General features: G+C 36.3%; 2 protein-coding genes across 3 annotated transcripts in view; both read right to left on the reverse strand.

The window, feature by feature from the left end:
- Positions 1 to 331: 331 nt before the first annotated feature.
- On the reverse strand, positions 332 to 4,238 carry pbk (PDZ binding kinase). The gene is made up of 7 exons (XM_015006846.2): positions 4,139 to 4,238; positions 2,978 to 3,139; positions 2,502 to 2,641; positions 2,104 to 2,273; positions 1,829 to 1,958; positions 1,483 to 1,662; positions 332 to 688 (listed from the first exon to the last, which is right to left on the reverse strand). The coding sequence occupies exons 1-7, from the start codon at positions 4,198 to 4,200 to the stop codon at positions 456 to 458; spliced, it is 1,077 nt and encodes a 358-aa protein (XP_014862332.2). The 5' UTR covers positions 4,201 to 4,238; the 3' UTR covers positions 332 to 455.
- Positions 4,239 to 8,828: 4,590 nt separating this feature from the next.
- Positions 8,829 to 18,693, reverse strand: part of scara5 (scavenger receptor class A, member 5 (putative)) — a 76,065-nt gene continuing 66,200 nt past the window's right edge. For both annotated transcript variants that reach the window (XM_015006840.2, XM_015006841.2), the window contains exons 11-12: positions 13,038 to 13,226; positions 8,829 to 10,633 (exon numbers count right to left, since the gene is read on the reverse strand). In XM_015006840.2, coding sequence (XP_014862326.2) covers positions 10,500 to 10,633; positions 13,038 to 13,226 — 323 coding nt within the window. In that variant the 3' untranslated portion in view covers positions 8,829 to 10,499. The remainder of the gene's footprint in view (positions 10,634 to 13,037; positions 13,227 to 18,693) is intronic.

Raw genomic sequence — 18,693 nt, forward strand, 5'->3', positions numbered from 1 at the left:
TGTCTGAATACATTGGTGCAGCTCTGCTATTGGCGCTATTAAGATGAAACTTAAGGAGTTTGTCGAGTGTTCAAGACAGAATCACATAAAATGTATCTCACATCCCACTCCGGACTCGTTTAGACGTTTCTCTACCTCGTTCTACATTATAACCCGCCGCCATCTTCGTTTCTGTATCAACGGCTCAATTTAAAGAGCAGCGTCGCCCTCTGCTGGATGGAGGCCAAACTACAGCATTTAATGGCGGTCTAAACGGCCATTTCTAATCCATTAAAACTAATTTTACTCAAACCATTAACTGACAATCGGGAAACTGAAAAAGAGAAAGGAGCATTTTTACAAAGTTTAATGTAAGTTAAAGATTGAAGTACAAGGCGACAATATAGAAATCAGCTGGAAAACATACATATAAAGATCAAAATATTACATTGGGGTTGGAAGGAGGATGGTCACCATCAGTCAATAACGATGACTTCACATGGTGCTCGGTCCAGGGCAGCATTTTCCTCCAAGACCTGGACGATCTGCGCTGCTGAAGGTCTCTTCTTGGGGTTTTCCTCAGTGCAAAGACAGAAGAGCTCCACCATCCTGCGGTACGAGCCGCCCAGCGATGCAGCGTCCAGCGGCGGCCGCGTCCCCAAACGCTCATAGTAGGCGTCCTCATCAAAGCTCATCTCCATCGAATCATCTGGAATACACAAAATATTTAATAAGATTCATATCCATCCAACTTAGGTCTTTGTTTTCTTACCCAGAAGCAAAAATCTGAGGCAGATATACAGAGATCCACTCAGTAAACTAGAATATTATTGAAAAGTTCATTTATTTTGGTAACTCCATCACCAAGTGAGACATCCATACATCATCTTCTGCTTATCTGAGGTCGGATCGCGGCGTCAGCAGCTTCAGAAGGGAGGCCCAGACTTCCCTTTTCCCAGCCACTTCTTCCAGGGGAACCCCAAGGCGTTCCCAGGCCAGCCGAGAGACATCGTCTCTCCAGCGTGTTCTGGGTCTTTCCTGAGGCCTCCTCACGGTGGGACATGAACTCCTCACCAGGGAGGCGTCCAGGAGGCATCCTGACCAGATGCCGAGCCTCAACTGGCTCCTCTCGACGTGGAGGAGCAGCGGCTCTACTCTGAGTCCCTCCCGGATGACTGAGCTCCTCACCCCGTCTCTAAGGGAGAGCTCTTCCTTAGAGACGGGGTACAGCACCTGTTCCACTGCAGACGCTGCACCAATCCGCCTGTCGATCTCCCTTCTTCCCTCATTCGTGAACAAGATCACCAGATACTTAAACTCCTCCACTTGGTGCAGGACTTTAATCTGTGTGCACAGATATAACTGAAAAATCCTACAAATATCTGTTTTGTTAGAAATTTTTAGCACTTTTCCCCCATATTGATTAAGTGATGAGCTTGAGCCAGTTTGATGATAATTAGTATAAAAAAAGCAACATATCCTCAGGTAGACAAATCATCTTACCCTCGTTTTCCTCGTCGTTGTCCAGCATCTGCAGGTGCGGCATGGACAGAGTCATCATCTCCCACAGAGTCAGACCGAAGGCGAAGATGTCAGCCTTATCCGTGATTTCTCCTCCCTCCTCCAGAACTTCCTTCGGGTTCCACGGCTCTGTGCCGACGTACTCCGCTTCTGGGTCGGACACTGAAGACAAACAAAGCTCTTAAATACTTCATTTTAAATACACCGATGTCTCTAAAGAAAAACTAAGAAAATTGGCTACAATGGATGTCTGGTATGGACAAATACAGGTTTTACTTAAGTAAAAAAAACAAACTAAAGAAATCTTTTAACTGAAGACGAGGTTTACCTCTCATGTTCTCATCGAGGTGCAGAGAAACACCAACGTCGCAGATTTTGATCGTTTCAAAATCCCCTTTGATAACAATGTTACATGACTTCATGTCGCCATGCAGAAGCTTCTTCTCATTGTGAAGGTACTGCAGAGACGTTGTTAAATCATTTCATTTACTATATATAGATACGTTATTGGTGGCATTCACTGGGTTTACTCAAATTTAAGACATTTTAAGACAATTATGAATGAAATTTAACAGTTTTGTCGACTGTTTCTGACTCGTTTACCTTCAGGCCTCGTGCCACATGCAGAGCCACCTTCTCTATGCAGGCAGCAGGAAACGCTGTCAGTCCGTCCTCCCTCCGCTTCTCGATGAGGTCGTTGAGGGACTGCTCGCCTCCGTACTCCATAGCCAGACATTTTGAGCCGTCTTTTGCCGTGGCGAAGGCGCGGAAACCTTGAGAATGACACAAAAAGAACTTCCTCTAGGAATGATTTTACACTGAGACAGAGAACGGAAACAAAAACGAAACCTCCAATGTTTCACCTCAAAGGCCTTCTTACACAATAAACACAACCTGAAGTACCTCCTAGGTGTGTTTTATTGATATTTATTCATTCATTTTTGCAGATTTTGCTTTATTCCACATTACATTAGCTTGTATGTATTTGTTCTTAGTCTTACCAACAATGTTTGGATGGTTGATTCCCTTCAGGAGCTCAGCTTCCTCATTCAGACGCATCTGGTAAACCTCAACCTGTTTGGACGCACATTTGCTGTTGATCTTCTTCACAGCCCAGGGAGAGGAGTTTAACTTCCCCACTCTGGATTTAAAATAAAAAAATAAAAAACACTTTTACTGGGTTTTTTTTGTCATTGTAACACAATCTCAACCAAAAATATGAATAAACTGTTAAAACTGTAATTTTCAGATATCTTCTAAGCATTTAAGGCAATAAACAACTAATTGATGATTTCTCAAGTTTTTGTAATATTAGATGGCTTTGCAAGAAATTAATTGTATGCAAAAAAATAAACATTATATGGGAAAATGTTGATTTTTTTCAGCTAGTCTTTTTGTTGACAGTGGCTGACTTGTAGGAAGTTTTTACTTGTTTTGTAATGTAAGATGTAAGTCAGTTTCCAGGATCTTTTCTAACCTATCCATGAGGTAAACACTGACTCCAGTCCCACAGCCCAGCTTCTTCATGAAAGGTGAAGCAGGGATGGTGATCGGAGTCCCATTTCCGCTGCTCCCAGAGCTCGTCACCCGGCCTCGAATCGGTGTTTTAAATGCTCTGTCCTCATTTAGAGAAGCCATTCTGCTCAAGAAAACACATTAAAAATATTAGAAACAAACATAATTCTTATTTTTGGCATTCTGACCCGATTAAGCAGTGTGATAGGCGGCCAATTCACAGTCCCGGATGAACTCAGATTAACTTAATTTTTAAATCTGTACAGCCATATTAGAGTGTTATTGAATCTGGACTGAAATAATTCATTAAATATGGATTATTTCTAAGATTAATATGTGATTTCTTTATATGCTGTTCGTAAATTTCCAACAACAGCTGTTTTACTGATTTATCTTCACTGATCATTTTAAAATCATATTCCAAAAAGGATCTAAACGTAGAATAAATCAAAGCAAAAATACAGCTTTCTTTAGAAGCTGTGATTTTTGTTTTCTAGACGACAAAATGCGCATTAAAAAGTCCAGAAAGAAAGACTTTTTCACACGCAGACGTAACTTTCCTTTTATTTATCCAGATATGTAATCTTATAGTTTTGTAGTTTTTAAACGTCTCAGGAAGGCTGCATTTCTGATTTAAAATCTCAAATTAGTACAATGAGACAGGAAAAGAAATATTACATGTGTAAAATCACAGCCGAATAAAAGTATAAAGTATTTTATGGTGTACGGATAGTCTAAATAGCTGTGTTTACAAATTTTAGCGTACGAAACAAAAAAAAAAATGCCGAAATTTGAATGGAGGTTGGCACATTCAAGGAAAAAGCGTAAAATACTTTCACGAACTGTTAAAATTATTCTTGAACAACGTGAAAATATACCTTTATTAAAAGTTACAAGCGCAACAAACACTAGAAACTACTTTTTCATATAACAATATAGCATAATTAAGTAAACGTTTAGACTAAGCGAAGGAAAAACAGCCTTAAAATGCTGATAGTTCTCGGCGTTTCATCAGTTTATCGCTTAAATATATTATTGAAGTTAATGCAAAAGCAGTATAACTAACCAATCCTTTATTTTGAGATTTAAAACTTAGGTTTTGTTTCAGTAAATTTAAAGTTACCTCAGTTTCTTTCTCCTGGCAAAAGCAAAACAACCGGTGTCCAACCCAACCGCGCTGCACATTCAAACCAACGGCTGTTGTCTGTATGGTCGCCGAGGAGGGACAAAATAATCAACATTTCTGAAACGCTTCCCAGGAGCAGTTTGTTTGTCAGTGTTTTTAAATTTTATTTATTTTAGAAGCATAGTGAATGTCAGTTGCTTATTGTAAACATACTTACTGAAGAAAAAGGATTAAATAAACAACAGGAAAATAATTGTAATTCAAGCTTACTCCAGCAGAGGGCAGTCATGATTTTTTTTACTTTGCTTTGGACTTAGATGTTTGACAGGTGTATCTGACAGTTTGAAAAGACTCAAATATTTTAACCAGCTTACTGACATCTCAATAGATGAAGCAGTGACCGCTATTTCAGGGCCCACAGGCAAATAAAACCCTGACAGATTTCTAACCTATTATTTTATCCAAAATTATTGAGACACAAGAGGCTAGATTTCTTTTTCTCAAATATTCTTCATACGTTTAAAGCAAATTAAACTTAAAGTCATTAGAAAACATACTGCGTCATGATCCTCCAAATACTTCCTGTCCTCTTCTTCTTCGTGGTGTGCGCCAGGAGTAACATCCGGTTGTTGATCATGTGACTCGTGTGGCTTAAAAAAAGTTTTTCCATTGCAGTTTTGTGAAAGAAATCGATTTATTTGGTTCATCATTAACACGGCAAAAAAAAAAAAAAAAAGTTGTTCTTTTTAAATTGTCTTGTTTCCATCAAGCAAATTAATTTTAGAAATGTCAGACTGTGCAATTATATGGGCAATGGAAATGCATCAAATTTTACTGCAGTTTTTTGTCATCAGTCACTGATTTTTGATTAAATGCTTCTTCAAAAATCTGGTTGCATCCATTGTTAGCTTGCTCTTTCTTCCACTTCCAAGTAGTATTTAGATAAAATTCTGATAAAATTACTTGTTTTAACTATTTGCACTGTTCTTTAAAAGTGTTCAAATCAGAATTTTGGAAATAAAAAAACTTGCTCCTTCGCCCTTATGTACCTGCTTTACATCCAGCATCATTGGTAGTAGCAAAGTGGGTTCTGGTCTCAACTCACACAACTCTGTTTTTGTTTAATGTCTCTCCACACTGCAGAAAACTGCAGCTCAATCTGCTCATTGTGTGAAAGTAGAACCGTGTTACTATGAGGAAGAGGAGCAGGAATGTGGCCTGATGACAAATGGACATGGAAGGGAAAGACTGGGACTTTTTCTCCCAGTTCCTTTTCCCCTCGAAGCGAAATGAGATCATGTTTGTTAGCTCTGAAGCCACATGCTGCGGAAAGTATCATAAGACATTTTATGTTCAGACACCAGAGAAATGGTGATCATTTTACATTAAACAAAGGTGACATCTGGAAACACTTTTATCCATAACTTTATTGTTAGGAAGTAGAAATACATTAATTATACAGGATTCGTGTCTTAAATATACTTTTTATTGTATGTTGTTCTCTGACACATACAGCTGAAGTCCCTTTCTTGTGAAAACATGTTCAAGTTTAACCCATCTTCATCATTTTTGGATGCTTAGTCAGGTGATTACACCATCTTATTATTTCCATTTATATATTTAAAAAAGACACGATGAATAAAATCTGAAGTAGACTCACAGTTTTCCAATCTTATTAATGAGATTTTCAAATGTTTCTTTGAATTTTGGGTCCTTTTCCCTTCAGGTCCAGTCAAGTAACTGTTTGTTTTATGGTAATATAAAGTTTCTTCCTCTTACAGAGATGGGTAAGATAGTTCTTTAGGCCTGACTGCAGCTTTGTTGCACGTGCAGCACAAATGCTTTCATGCTCAAACTGTAACACTTTGATGTTTAAAATAAAGAAAACTTCACATAGGACAACTGAAACCATCTCGCCAAAGGTCAAGCCTACTAAACACTCTATGCACATAACAATCTGTTGATTTTTCAGCCGTTTCTTTCTGGATCTGCTTGACATGTGGAAACGTTCATGCATGTGATTTTTGGTCAACGAACACTTCCACATGTTTCAGCTCATGATCCAACAAACGGCTTCAACCCTGAAACACATAAACGTCCAGCTCTTCTTCCAGTTCTGACAGCTTTAAGAGCCTGTTTTAAAATTGTTAGAGAAGATAACAGAAATACTTGTTTGAGCAAATCTCATTGTTCATGTTCCAGCACAAGATGATGTGACACGAGACATTTTTATTACTTTTAATTAACTTTTCTACAAACCTTAAAGAAAACACATTTTACTCAGATACTATTTACAAACATACTAAAATTACACATTTAAGTGTTGAAATTTTACTTTATCTTTAAATTTTGCTCAGATTGTATTGATAAAGCAGACTTTTATCAGAGAATGCTGTGAAATTGTTGTTTTTACTCCAAACACACAAAAACAATCAAAATAACTATAAATTAATTTTAGTCTTCCAACCACGATAACAGGATTATTCAAAACCGGTTTCATAAAACCCAAGACATATTTTCAGTACTTAGTGTTGTTCTATAAAGTCACCACAAATTTTTTTTACATTAGTAACATATCTTAAATGTGAACTTAAGTTGTGTCGCTGCTTTTGCAAAGCACTGAATTTTCAAATTCACCAATATGATCTCGTTTTCAGCTCTGAGCTGAATAAAATTATTTTGTTTTTGACATTATCATCACAAAATCTGCAACTGATCTTTAAAAAAAAAATCAGTTGCAAGGTAATTGTTCCAATCAGTGTTGAAATCCATCCCTTTTCACTTTACATCCTTACTTTGTGTTACTGTGGTAAATAAATGAATATCAGTTCCCATTTGTCTCATTAGAAAGTAATGATTGAAATGTTTATTAAAGCACAAATGAACACTATTTGTGCTGCTGGCTTCATAAAAGATTTATTTCTATCACATGTGCAAGATAAATGGCTAATTAGATTAGCATCGATGAAAGATGTAATATTGATGAAAATGTGCAAATCTAAACAGAACTGCTAGAAGCTTTATAGGCAACATTGCTAACTTGATGATCTCTTCTTTTAAATTTATGTTTACATCTCAAATACTTTTAATGATGCAAGAAGACAGTTTAGTGTTTTTTCTTTCTTTCAAGGATTAGAAACAGTTTAGAAATTCTGTCATGTCAGCTGCTGCATTTCAGATCCAGTTTTATTGCTTCCGCTGCTGAGGAGACACGTTCCTCCTCGCCTCCTTCTGGCTAACATCTGAGAACAAACTAAAGCAATCTGCTGTCTAGCTGATATTATTGCTCCATATTATAAAGTATATAATCCATTTTGTCCTTTAGTCAGCTGCTTTGGAACAAAAATGTTCAGAAATGTGCAAACAAATGTTAGATTTCGTATTTAAATAGCACTGAAGCTAAAGCTAACGTCTATGGTCTTCCTCGCTTCTTCGCTTATCGGTTCAGCCAATCAGCGACAAAGAAAATGAAAGGCACTCTCTGATTGGCTGCTTTGCCAACGCCACCCAATAGCGTGTTGAGTAGCCTTATACGTGGGTTTTTCAGCCTCCCAAGCTGCATTTTATTTTGAATATATTTTGTATGCTCAACGAAAAGAAGAATCCACGAATACTAAACGCAAATAGGCCGAGGTCCACTGTATATCGGTTCATTTGTTAAAGCTCTAGGCTTTTTCTTAGAAAAAGGTGATCAAATTATTTCAATTTGGTACTCATATAAAAATGTTGATTGTAAATGTAAAGTAAGTAATTCAATAAGTATGAATATATAACACAAACTAATAACATTTGCTTAAAACACAAAACTGTTAAAAATACATATTGATTGACAGGTATGATGTCATCTGTTACATCTATTTAGTGTTATTTTGATTTTGCGGCATAAACAAGAACAAATGTGGAATATCTGGAGCCACTTGGATTGCTAGGTTTTTTTTAAGCACTTCGGCTGTTTTTAGAAGCAGGTGAGAGCCAAATGGAAGAACAAAACAAAATAGGTCATTTCTAAAAGTGATGTTTGCAAAACAAACACTTTATTTCATCAGTTTGCTACAATTTGCCTCCTGGTGCAGGATCTCTATTTAAAACACAGACTCTGACAAGCAGAGCTGCTGTTCCTGACTGCAACCAGAACAAAAAGTAAAATTAAAATCCAATATTTCATGTCTTGCACACAAACTTTTAAAGAAAAAATGGAGGTATAATATACCTATGGAGCAATGTGAGGTTTTCGAATTTGCCAAATTTCAAGGCGATCAAGAATCAGGTTCAAATTCCTGCATAAGTTTCATTCCAATCAGCTCAAGAACCATGTGGGAGGTGGTCGGTGTTTCGGATTTTCGAGCAGCCATGAAGATAATATCCAACTGAGAGAAATACAAACTGCTGAAGCAGATTACTGTGGTTTGTCTGGAGTGAGAAGTGATGCTGAAGCAAGCCAACGTTTGGCAGATTCACAGACCAACCATTATAAATCAGGCCAGGCAGGCGTCCATCCATCTGTTTATACTCATCTGGTCCTTCTTATTATCATCTGTTAACCGGAGTAACCGTTAACCCTTAAGAGTTTAAAAATGCAGCTGAAATTTAGCGTTAAATGATGATTTGTAAGACATTTATGTACTGGACAGAATATGAAACCCACAATTCTGGATTTAAGGTCTTAGAATAGAAGAAAAAGAAGAAATAGTTTCTAAATTTCTTTTATTAATAAAAATCTGTAAACAGCAGTGTACATTTTAATTCACCCCCTGCAACTCCGATACCCCTAAAAATAAAGTACTGTGCCACCACTTGCCTTCAGAAGTCACGTAAATTGTAAATACAGTGGGATATTTTTGCAAGGCACTGCATACTAGCAAAAATGTATTCTGTATACACAGCATATGGAGATATTAACTAAATGAGGTTCCACTAAATAAATCCCAGTAAACTGGAGATTAGATCCTAAGAGACTGAAACAAACAAACAGCAAAAACAGTGCAAGTTTCCACATTTTCCTTCCAGGTTTACTTGGATTGTTTTTAAAGTGGTCATGGCTAACAATTTCACAGACTTTGTGAAGGTCTTTGGATATTAGCTGCTATTTGTTACACCAATTTTAAAAAGGTATTTATCCCTTTCACCTGGATTCCACACATGCACTGCAAAAACACAAAATCTTACCAAGTACTTCTGTCTAATTTCTAGTGTAAATATCTTAATACATTTAAAATAAGACAAAACTAACTTACAAGTACCTGTTCAACAAGATAGACAAGCTTGATTTAAGTCAATATTTCCGAAATATTTCTGTAAAAATCACAAGTTCCATTGGCAAATTATTCAATGTGTAACATGGGGAAAATGTCTTGTCATATATGAAATAATCTACCAGAGGAAAAAAAGCTTTTTCATCAATATTAAGAAATTATGGACTTAAAAAGCTCATATTTTGGTGAAAAGTTGTAAGTTAGTTTTGTCTTATTTTAAGTGTTCTGAGATATTTGAACTAGACCAAAAATACTTGCAGAAACTTCTGATCAGCTTAAGACAGTTGACGAAAGGCTTTAATATTATTCTTTTATCCCCCACACATTCTTGTTTCTTTTTTTAAATAACACACAGCTGTGTTTGTGGTCATAATTATGACCACATTATGACCACAAATGAGTTAAAAAAGCATCTGGTTTTCATAAAAATATTTAAAATACCTTCAAAAAGCCTGAAAAGCAATTAAGTCAAGACCACTTTAAAAGATAAGATAAATGCCAGCCTTTTTGAAAACTATTATTTTAAATGACCTCAATAAAAACTAAACTGAAAGAAGGAAGATTATCTTTTTTTTCTCTGCATGCTTTGAGGCGTCTTTTGACCTTCAAACTCTAAGTGTTATAAAGGTTGAAAGGTTAGAAAGTATGTAAATCCGTCACACTCTGTAAAAGCCCTTTGAATATTTTGCTGCAAAGAGCAGCTGCTGGTAAAGGAAAGTTAAATCATCGACAGTCTGTCTTTCCTCAAGAGATTTCATCCTCGTTTTTAGGCGGTTAAACGGTTTGTGAAAGTCCCTCTTCAGTCAAAATGTCCAGAACTGAGACTCAGTTTCTCTTCTTCTTATACGGTGAGCAGAAGGAAGCAAACAGTCATGCAATCCGTGCTCTATAAGCGCAGGTCATGAAAAATAACGCTGTCCTTCAGTTTTTGTACTCCTCATAAACCCATAAAAGTACATGAAAAAATAAGTTTTTATCTGGGTAGGTGGCACTTTCTGGAGGTAAGTGAGCAACGATACTGATAAGAAGGCACTCCTTGTGAAAAGTGGTACAAAAAAAGGCCTGGCATGGAGAAAACTCGACACGACAGCGATGATTCTGCATGTTCACATTGCACAGGTTACGCCGGCGTCCTCAACATGGCCGCAGTTCGTTTTGGCCCAGCCAGAAAACTTACACTGGTGGATGGTTTCTTCAGTCCCAATGCAAGCAACGTCGTCCATCCAGATCACACCAGTACCTGGGTAGAAAGAGCGGAAACAGTGGATCACATTCAGAGATTGTCTGAAAATTCAAGCAAAAATCAAGAAATTAAAGTATAATAAATGGGGGGCTCCGCCAGCTAAAAAATTACTTGTGTTAACTGTAATACACCAATCATAAACATTAGTTCTGCTAACGCTAAAGTGCCAAATTCAACCATTTTTATACCTACATTTGACAAATGTCAAATTATTGTGTTAAATGTGTTTTTGTCAAGAAAAGGAAATATTTTCTTTTTGCTTTTCCTTACATATGCATTTTTGTCAAGAAATGTATACGTTTTGTTTTGTCTTTTTGAAGTGGCGATGACAACAGAGCAAACGCTTGTATAAAGAAACGACAAAACAAAACATACTTTTCTTAATGAAAACGCATGTGTGAGGAAAAGGAAAAACAAAAAATACAGATTTCTGCTTTTATTTTTAATTATGTCACTTTTGGTCCTCCATACAGATTATCATCTACCCAGTATTAAAACACACGGTTCCAGCTGTCAAGCAAGTATTTTGGCTACCTTGTTTTCTCCTGGTCAGAGTTTGGAGGTTTCAAACACCATAAACCTGTGAGCTTTGTGAGTTTTGTGTGTGAGAAAAAAGACTAAATCAGTACAGATTTGATAACTTGAAGGCGCCATGTGTTGAGTTTCCTTGGGATGGAAATGACGTAAGTTTTTCTGGAAAGTGAATATGGTGCTTCTGCAGGTTGCGAGTGACAGCCCAGCTGTTCTATTAATGCGACCTCCGAGGATTTAGAAATAAACATTTATAGTGCGTTTTTATTTTTTTTCTTGCATGCTGATGTAACTTTTTGTTCACACCAGGTTTGTGTCAGTTCTTCCAGAAAAGAAGTGCTGCGAGGGATTTTTAGGGGAACGCCAGGGGGTGATTTGGGAGATTTGTGTAATGATGCTAAAAGAACGTTGTTGTCAACAGAAAGTCCATCAATCAAACCATATTAGAACTGGGGATTTTCCATAAACACAAATAAAAATTTCTTTAGCACACAAATTCTGGCTGCTCTGGTGACAGACATGTATAATAATTTGTATGTTTCTGAGATTTTGAACAAATCCGTTCATCTTCACATCACTCCATTTCATAAGTACATCTATTAAATTGCTTGTTAACATAAATGGTAAATTAGCCAATCACCTGTCGGCTACTCAAAGAGTTTAGGTAATTGGTTTGATGACCCAACACCAAAACAAGTCGTTCGCCTTTGTTAGTAAGTTGTTTCTGTGTCGACCAACAGCTGACTCATCAGAAAAATCCCAGAGAAAATGTGATCTTCTGCCTGTGTTAAATTGGATCCAGTTGTTTTCATGCGAAGGGAGTCCCTTGGAAGAAGAAAATGTTTTCTTTCTGGCTTTTTCAGGTCAGAACTCTCTGAACAGACACCCTGGATGATGTAAGGCTAAACGCTGAATGACAGAAAGACAATAGATGTCACCACTGAGACCACGGTGATGACATCTGACTCACATATTCTTTCCATTAAAACTTTAATATTAAAGCCTGATGCATTCAGGGTGCTGGTTAAGTAATACAACTCAACGGCAAAAACAGAAGAGTTCGTAAAAATCAGGGACATGTCTTTTAAAAGATTTCTCCATATGATGTGATTCCCAACATTTTGTCATAAACAATTATATTTTATTGGTATTTTATGAGGTAGACTAACATACGGAAGAAGATTAGGGACACGGAAAATAAATTATTTTGATTTTATTCTCAGAATTCTGACTTTAGACTCAGAATACACTGAAGGTTGTTCTTTTAATAATAAAATGTGTATAATCTACATCTCCTGATGCCCAGTAATCAAAATATCAACTTCTAACACATCTGAACTATTAAATAGATAAGACTTAGAATAAATTCCTCGAAGTTCGCTTTAAAAATATCACATTTAGAACATTTTTATACTTTAATTATGCTTCTATAAACAGTTAAAACATTTAAAAAAACACCCAGCTGGTTTTTGGCATTAAGTTCATGTTTTTTGGTGCCTGGAAAGTGAACTGTTTCAAAGAGCTCCAGATTACTGAGTTAGCTACCGTTACCTAGCAACCCCAGCCAGCCCAGCCCATCACCTAGCAACTCAACTGGAGTTCCAGCAGCAGCTTGGATTTAAAGTGACAGCGGCCCTAAAACAGCTCATTCTGAAGGGAGCTCAAAATAGGCAGAACAGACTAAAATCTCATTATCTTAGAACAACTTGGGGGAAAAAATGTAATGAATATGTTTGTATAGCCCAAAGACTGATCCTAATTTGCCATTTTGTACCAGAGTAAAAATTTTGATATATTTCAAGTACAGATTAATCACATTAAAAGTTCAAAAAGCATCAAAAAAAGCACCGGTATTGTTTGCTTTACGTACCCTGTCCAAAACGGCCGGTCTTATGGACCTCCGATGCTCCTCTGTATCCCAGCATCCTACAGACGACGTCTCCGTCCTTTTTGTCCCAGACGTCGTCACACACCGTCCCCCATCGGCGCTCGTGAAGCACCTCCACGCGACCCTCATGGGAACCCGATCCGTTCACCAAACGCACCAGAGCCTCCTGGACTGCAGAACAACGCGCACACAAACAGATGTTGAAAAATCTGCACTAGTTTCTGTGCTGCTCCAGATATGCATCCTAATTGCAGACAATGTTATTCATTCCAGTGATTCTGTATTGAAAACCTTTTTGCATTTGCTGGCTTTGAGCTCACAGATTATTTTATTTATTGGGTTTATGAGTTTAATCAAGTAGTTAATCAAACCAATATGAAACACTGAGATAAAGATAATGACACATAGAGAACTTATTTTTCTGTCAACTAAAGACATTCTGTTTTCTAAAAACAGCAATAAATAAAATTTGTTCTGTTTTTCTTTTTCTGTTTTTGCTTCTCTTTTCATTAAATTCAGGATGACAAGTTTTGTACTGGGAGTATTTTTTTCTTTGACATATGTCAAAATCTGTCAGTAATTGTTAAAAACCTTCTTTTTGTGAAGGTTTTTAAAATTCATATCTTCTTCTCAATCTGTAAGCATTTAAAAATTAAATATGTAAGCTAGGAAAATAATTCAGGAAATATGTTCCTCTATAACAAGAAACTTTAAAGAAACCTTAGAAAACTGAAGAAATCCAAGTAAATGGTAGGAATTTAAAGCATAACAGAAAATGCACATTAAATGTTTCCTAGCAGGTTCTTGGAATGAGAAAGTTTCTTTTCTTAACAAGATAAGTTTCATAAATAAATATAATTCTCTGACAGATTACGATTTTCCTAGGATACTTGAACATCCTAAAGGACATTTCTGTTTTAGCAACTTTCTCAATTTAAAGAGAAAATATTTTGGTTTTAGCAAGATATAAATCTCAGTATAAAGCAGTGGTGTCCACATTTTTTGCATTACAAGGAACAAAACTGGCAAATTTAAACTACTGGCCATCCACAAAATAAAAAAAAAAAACTTATTGTATTACCTCCTCAATAATAAACTATTTTTTTAATGAAATCTGTAAATCATTAAAGATCTAAAACATAACCAGGGATTGGGGCTGCTGCTTTCTTAAGAGAAAACAGATAATTTCCATCAGTTGTTTTCTATTTCATTGAATTGCAAGATTAGAAATAATATAACAGCAGATTTCAATTTCTTGAAAATTGATGCTTTTCATCCAACCTGAAGGTGGAGAGAGTTTGAAAAAAACTGTCAGAAAATATCCTACAAAGTAGATTTTTCAGAATAGCTTCTGAGACAGACATTTCTGTCTTTTTCTTCCTCTATAAAACCCCAACAAAATACATTAAATTTTGAGCATGTGATGTGACAAATTGTGGCTTGGATACTTTTACAAAACGTGTCGATGGTGTTAGAATTTGCTGTGTGAATCTAAATCAGGAATTTGTGAAACTATGCACAGCTGCACTCATATAGTTGACTTGATTTAGTGTGGAGAGGAAATGAGAAAGCGAGGTAAACAGTCACACACACACGAACAAACACACAGTTTCATCATTACAGGATGTTCATCATTGAATCTGCTGACAAAGTGCTGCAGAGGAAAGTCAGACGCTCCACAGACACGAGTCCCATCAGACCATCATAAATTCGTTTATCGCTCATTATTCTGCCAAATACTCAACAATCACCAGGCCATCATCATTTAATATCTACCACAGCTTTATGCTGTTGTATTTGCAGCATTTACTTGTTTTGTGTTACTTCCAGCACCAAGAAAATATGAGCAGAAATTAAATCCGTCATTTAATCTCTAAAAAGGAACTAAAAATAGGCGGAGTCAGTCGCACAAATCGAACTCCGATCTCGGTTCGGTTGAAGTGAACTCTGGCGCAGTTTGAATAAATACCAAGCGGATTGGAGACTGCTTCAAAAGAAGGAAGTGGACTGTTCTGCATGGCATTCTGGGTAAATACTACCAAAACAAACATGCTAGCCTAGTGTTAGCGGGAGAAATGACTCGTGGAAATGAATCCTACAACCGTTCAAATCTGATGCTACTCCATCTTTGTTTACATTTTGTGAAGAAGTGTCTCTGTTTCTTCAGTAGTTCTTGGTGTAGCGCCCCCACAGGTAAGGAGGGGAACATATTTTTTTTATTAGTTTGGCTCGTTTGATAGTGCAGAGTGAAAGCAAACTGCAGCAGCTGAAAATGTAACAAATGTTTCAATTTAAGTCCCCAATAAAACCAAATGGACTGGACTATCAGGTGTAAAAACATCAGACAAATCCAAGTACATAGTAGGAATTTAAAATACAATAGAAAATACATGTCAATATTTCCAAGCAGCTTCTTTTTGTGAAATATTTAAACCTATTCTCTGCACAATCCACTATATATTTTAAGAATATCAAATCTTTCTTCTGTTAAACTTGCAACAACATGCCCCAGGAGAATAAAATAACATCAAAATATGCTGAAATCAGGAGGAAAATCATAACCTGGCCATCACAACAGAGCACGAGAATACATACATCAGCAAAGCATTCAAAAAACCACGGCAGAATGAACATAAAACCAGTTGGTCATAACATTTACTGTAGCCATGATGGAAAACAGACGTAGGAGATTTAATCTTAAAAAATAAATACTTCTGAAAGCAATTATACCAAGAAAAAAAATATATAAAATCTGCGGACCAACAGCACGCATGTTCACCTCGAAGCCCAAATAAAACTTCGCCATAAAACACGAGCGTTACCTAATTTAGACACAACAAGCTTCACAACTTCGTCTGAATAACGAGAGATTTCATGGGATGTAAAAAATGTTTTTGCTCAGGAAAAGCCTGCTGAGCGCGCTCCAAGTGCTGATGGTCGTCCAGAGTGCTTTAAGCCCCAGAGGCCCGGCGAGCTGCAGCGAGCAGAACCAGGATAATGCCAGAGCATGCAGGAATCGCATATTACTAATGTTTATCTGGCATGCTGCAGGAGTTTGGGCTGGACGGGACTAAACGGCTTCAGGAGAACAGCTAACTACCTCCATCTGCTCATAAAGTCGTGTTTTATTCAGAGTTCCTTTAAAGTTTCATCTTCAGTGAATCGTCTTTCCGTTTGTGGCGCTGAGGCTGCTTTTAATGCGACATTTGACAACTTTTCCGCTTTATAACATCACTTTGGGATAACTCTAAAGTGAAATGTATTAGTTTTACTGAGAGATTCAGTTTGAACACGACGTGCTGCCAACAACAGACGAAAACTGTACTAAAGTAGGAGCAGCAACACTTTAACATATTTTTACTCAAGTAAAAGTAAAAAGTAGTCGTTCAAGTAATTAGTCAAGCAACAGTTAAAATGCCTGATTTAATATTTAAAAATAATGTTATCAGACAGACAAAAAAAGCAACATTATGTCCAAATTATGATATTTAAAAGAATAAAATTTTTAAAAATTAATGCAAATGAATAAGATTACTTAATAGATCCAGACAGCACTTTTCCAAGCCTTAAGAAATCTATGAAACTAATACTTACAGTTGGTAATGCAAATATACTGTATGCCACACCAATGGTGTCCAAAGTGCGGCGCGCGGGCCGTTTGTGGCCCTTAGGCTGATTGTTTTGTGCCCCCCAACGGCGGTTGAATGAACTTTATATTTTAAATCAGGATAAAAATATTTTGTACATAATGTTGAGTACGACACAAAGTATTCATCTTTTTACAACCAAACTTTTACAGTAAGTAGAATCACGTTTATCCAGACACTTTGACCGAAAAGCTGATGTAAATAAGCTTTTTATTTAATTCATTAAATTCGGCTAAATGTAGCAAGTGTTTTTTTAGAAGAAAGTAACTCAAATCCTCCTTTTAAAACTGAGATTAAATTTGTTAAAGCAAGCCTACAAGAATTTGAAAACTAGACAACTTTTATACAGCAAACTTGCAAACTTGCAAAATCCTTTTTAAACTTTGGAAATAGGATAAATAACATAAAAATAAATACACAAAAAATATCAAATCACTTTATTTGCTTGATGTTATGAAAATAATACTCAAGTAAAAGTAAAAAGATTGTCGTAAAACTACTGCCAGAAGAACATTTTTTCCAAAAACTGTAAATGTAAATACTCCTCCGCTGTTCAAACAGTTGATTAAACATTAAATCCACTCGTCATAACATGAAACCGCTGAGATCAGTTATCAATCTGCCAGACTCTTCTGTGAAATGTCAGCTGTCAGGGAAAAAATCACCAAGTTTGAAGCTCAAAATGCAAAACAAAAATGAGTGTTTTGTTCCTCACAGGGGGAGTAAATCCTTTTAAGGAGAAATATTGGGCTTCAGTCTCTGTTTCTAATGTTTGTTAACTTTATTCTGCGATTCAAGCGCTCCTACGTGTCTCTTTTAAAGTAATCCAATCAGCCTCTGGGAAATTTCAGGGAGATTCGTACATCATGAAACGATTACCATGTGTTTACCGACTCCTTAAGCCAATATTTAAGAACTTAATATGAAGCAGAGCTTTATTTCCATGGTTGAGTAACAAACAATAACAAGGTTAGCAATCTGCAGCTTTAAGAAGTACCACTTCCTCCTCTTCAAACATTTGTGCAGAAATTGTTTTAAAAACACGTTTAAAAGCTTCACATTAGACGTCTTAGAGTCTAATGTAAACTGCAGAAATTGAATTTTTATACAATAGTTCACAAAACTATACAGATCAGGTCTCTGTAATGTACGAAGTGAGGCTCTGGTAGATCACAAATCAAAACTTTTTTACATTATTCTGGATAATTCAACTGAAAAAGAAGGCGATTTGTTTGAAGCATAAATAAAAAAAAATCTAATTATTTATAAAAAGAGAAGAAATCAGGCAGGTGAAGCTTTAGGACAGAGAAAAGGAATGACTGGAAAATATGTAGAATAATGAGGATATTGCAGCATTTCTCCAAATTTTATGAAAAGTGCTTTCTAGTATTATAAGAGAACACAGTTATTAGTAAAAACATAGTTTTACTTTTCTAAAAAACTTTCTGTGATTAAACTGAATGGTAAAATAGCTTCTTGAAACAGATTGAAAAACAACATAAAAACTTTTCTTTTTCCTACTTATTGATTGTCTGCAAAGTTAAGAAATAATTTTATTTAAAAACTGATTCCAAATACCCACAAACCAACACATTTTTACGGTGAAAAAGACGTACGAACAATAAAAACAGCCACAGTGAAAGAAGGAGTTCGTGGAGAATCTAAAACTCAGAAATCTGAGATGGAGATTTTTAAAAATCCTGGTTTGAGGGACTGAGGTTTTCAGCAGCTTGTCAATATTTGATCCTCTCAGTGACATAATATTCTGTGAAACAGGCTGAATGAATGAACTCAACCACTTTCTCAGGTAAAATTCAAACTTTGAAGTGTAAAAAGATCCAACTGAAAAATCTAATAATAAGTCTCCCATATGAGAGTCGTGACAGAAAAACACGACGTCGTCACTTGATATTTCTCACTGCCTACCGCATGCAGACTCGGACCATTTTTCTTTTGGTGAAACCTCAAACATGCGCGTCTTGTTAATGATG

This window comes from Poecilia mexicana, unplaced genomic scaffold (genome assembly GCF_051168715.1).
Source record: "Poecilia mexicana isolate PSO_F unplaced genomic scaffold, ASM5116871v1 scaffold_21, whole genome shotgun sequence".
Lineage (NCBI taxonomy): Eukaryota > Metazoa > Chordata > Actinopteri > Cyprinodontiformes > Poeciliidae > Poecilia > Poecilia mexicana.

What these genes read in the sequence shown, in the direction of transcription:
- pbk (XM_015006846.2), bottom strand. Translation starts at nt 4,200, where the DNA reads ATGTGCAGCGCGGTTGGGTTGGACACCGGTTGTTTTGCTTTTGCCAGG. An exon ending in GCCAGGAGAAAGAAACTGAG is followed by an intron (nt 3,140 to 4,138) that starts GTAACTTTAAAT and finishes TTTCTTGAGCAG; the next exon opens with AATGGCTTCTCTAAATGAGG. An exon ending in AGTGTTTACCTCATGGATAG is followed by an intron (nt 2,642 to 2,977) that starts GTTAGAAAAGAT and finishes TTTTAAATCCAG; the next exon opens with AGTGGGGAAGTTAAACTCCT.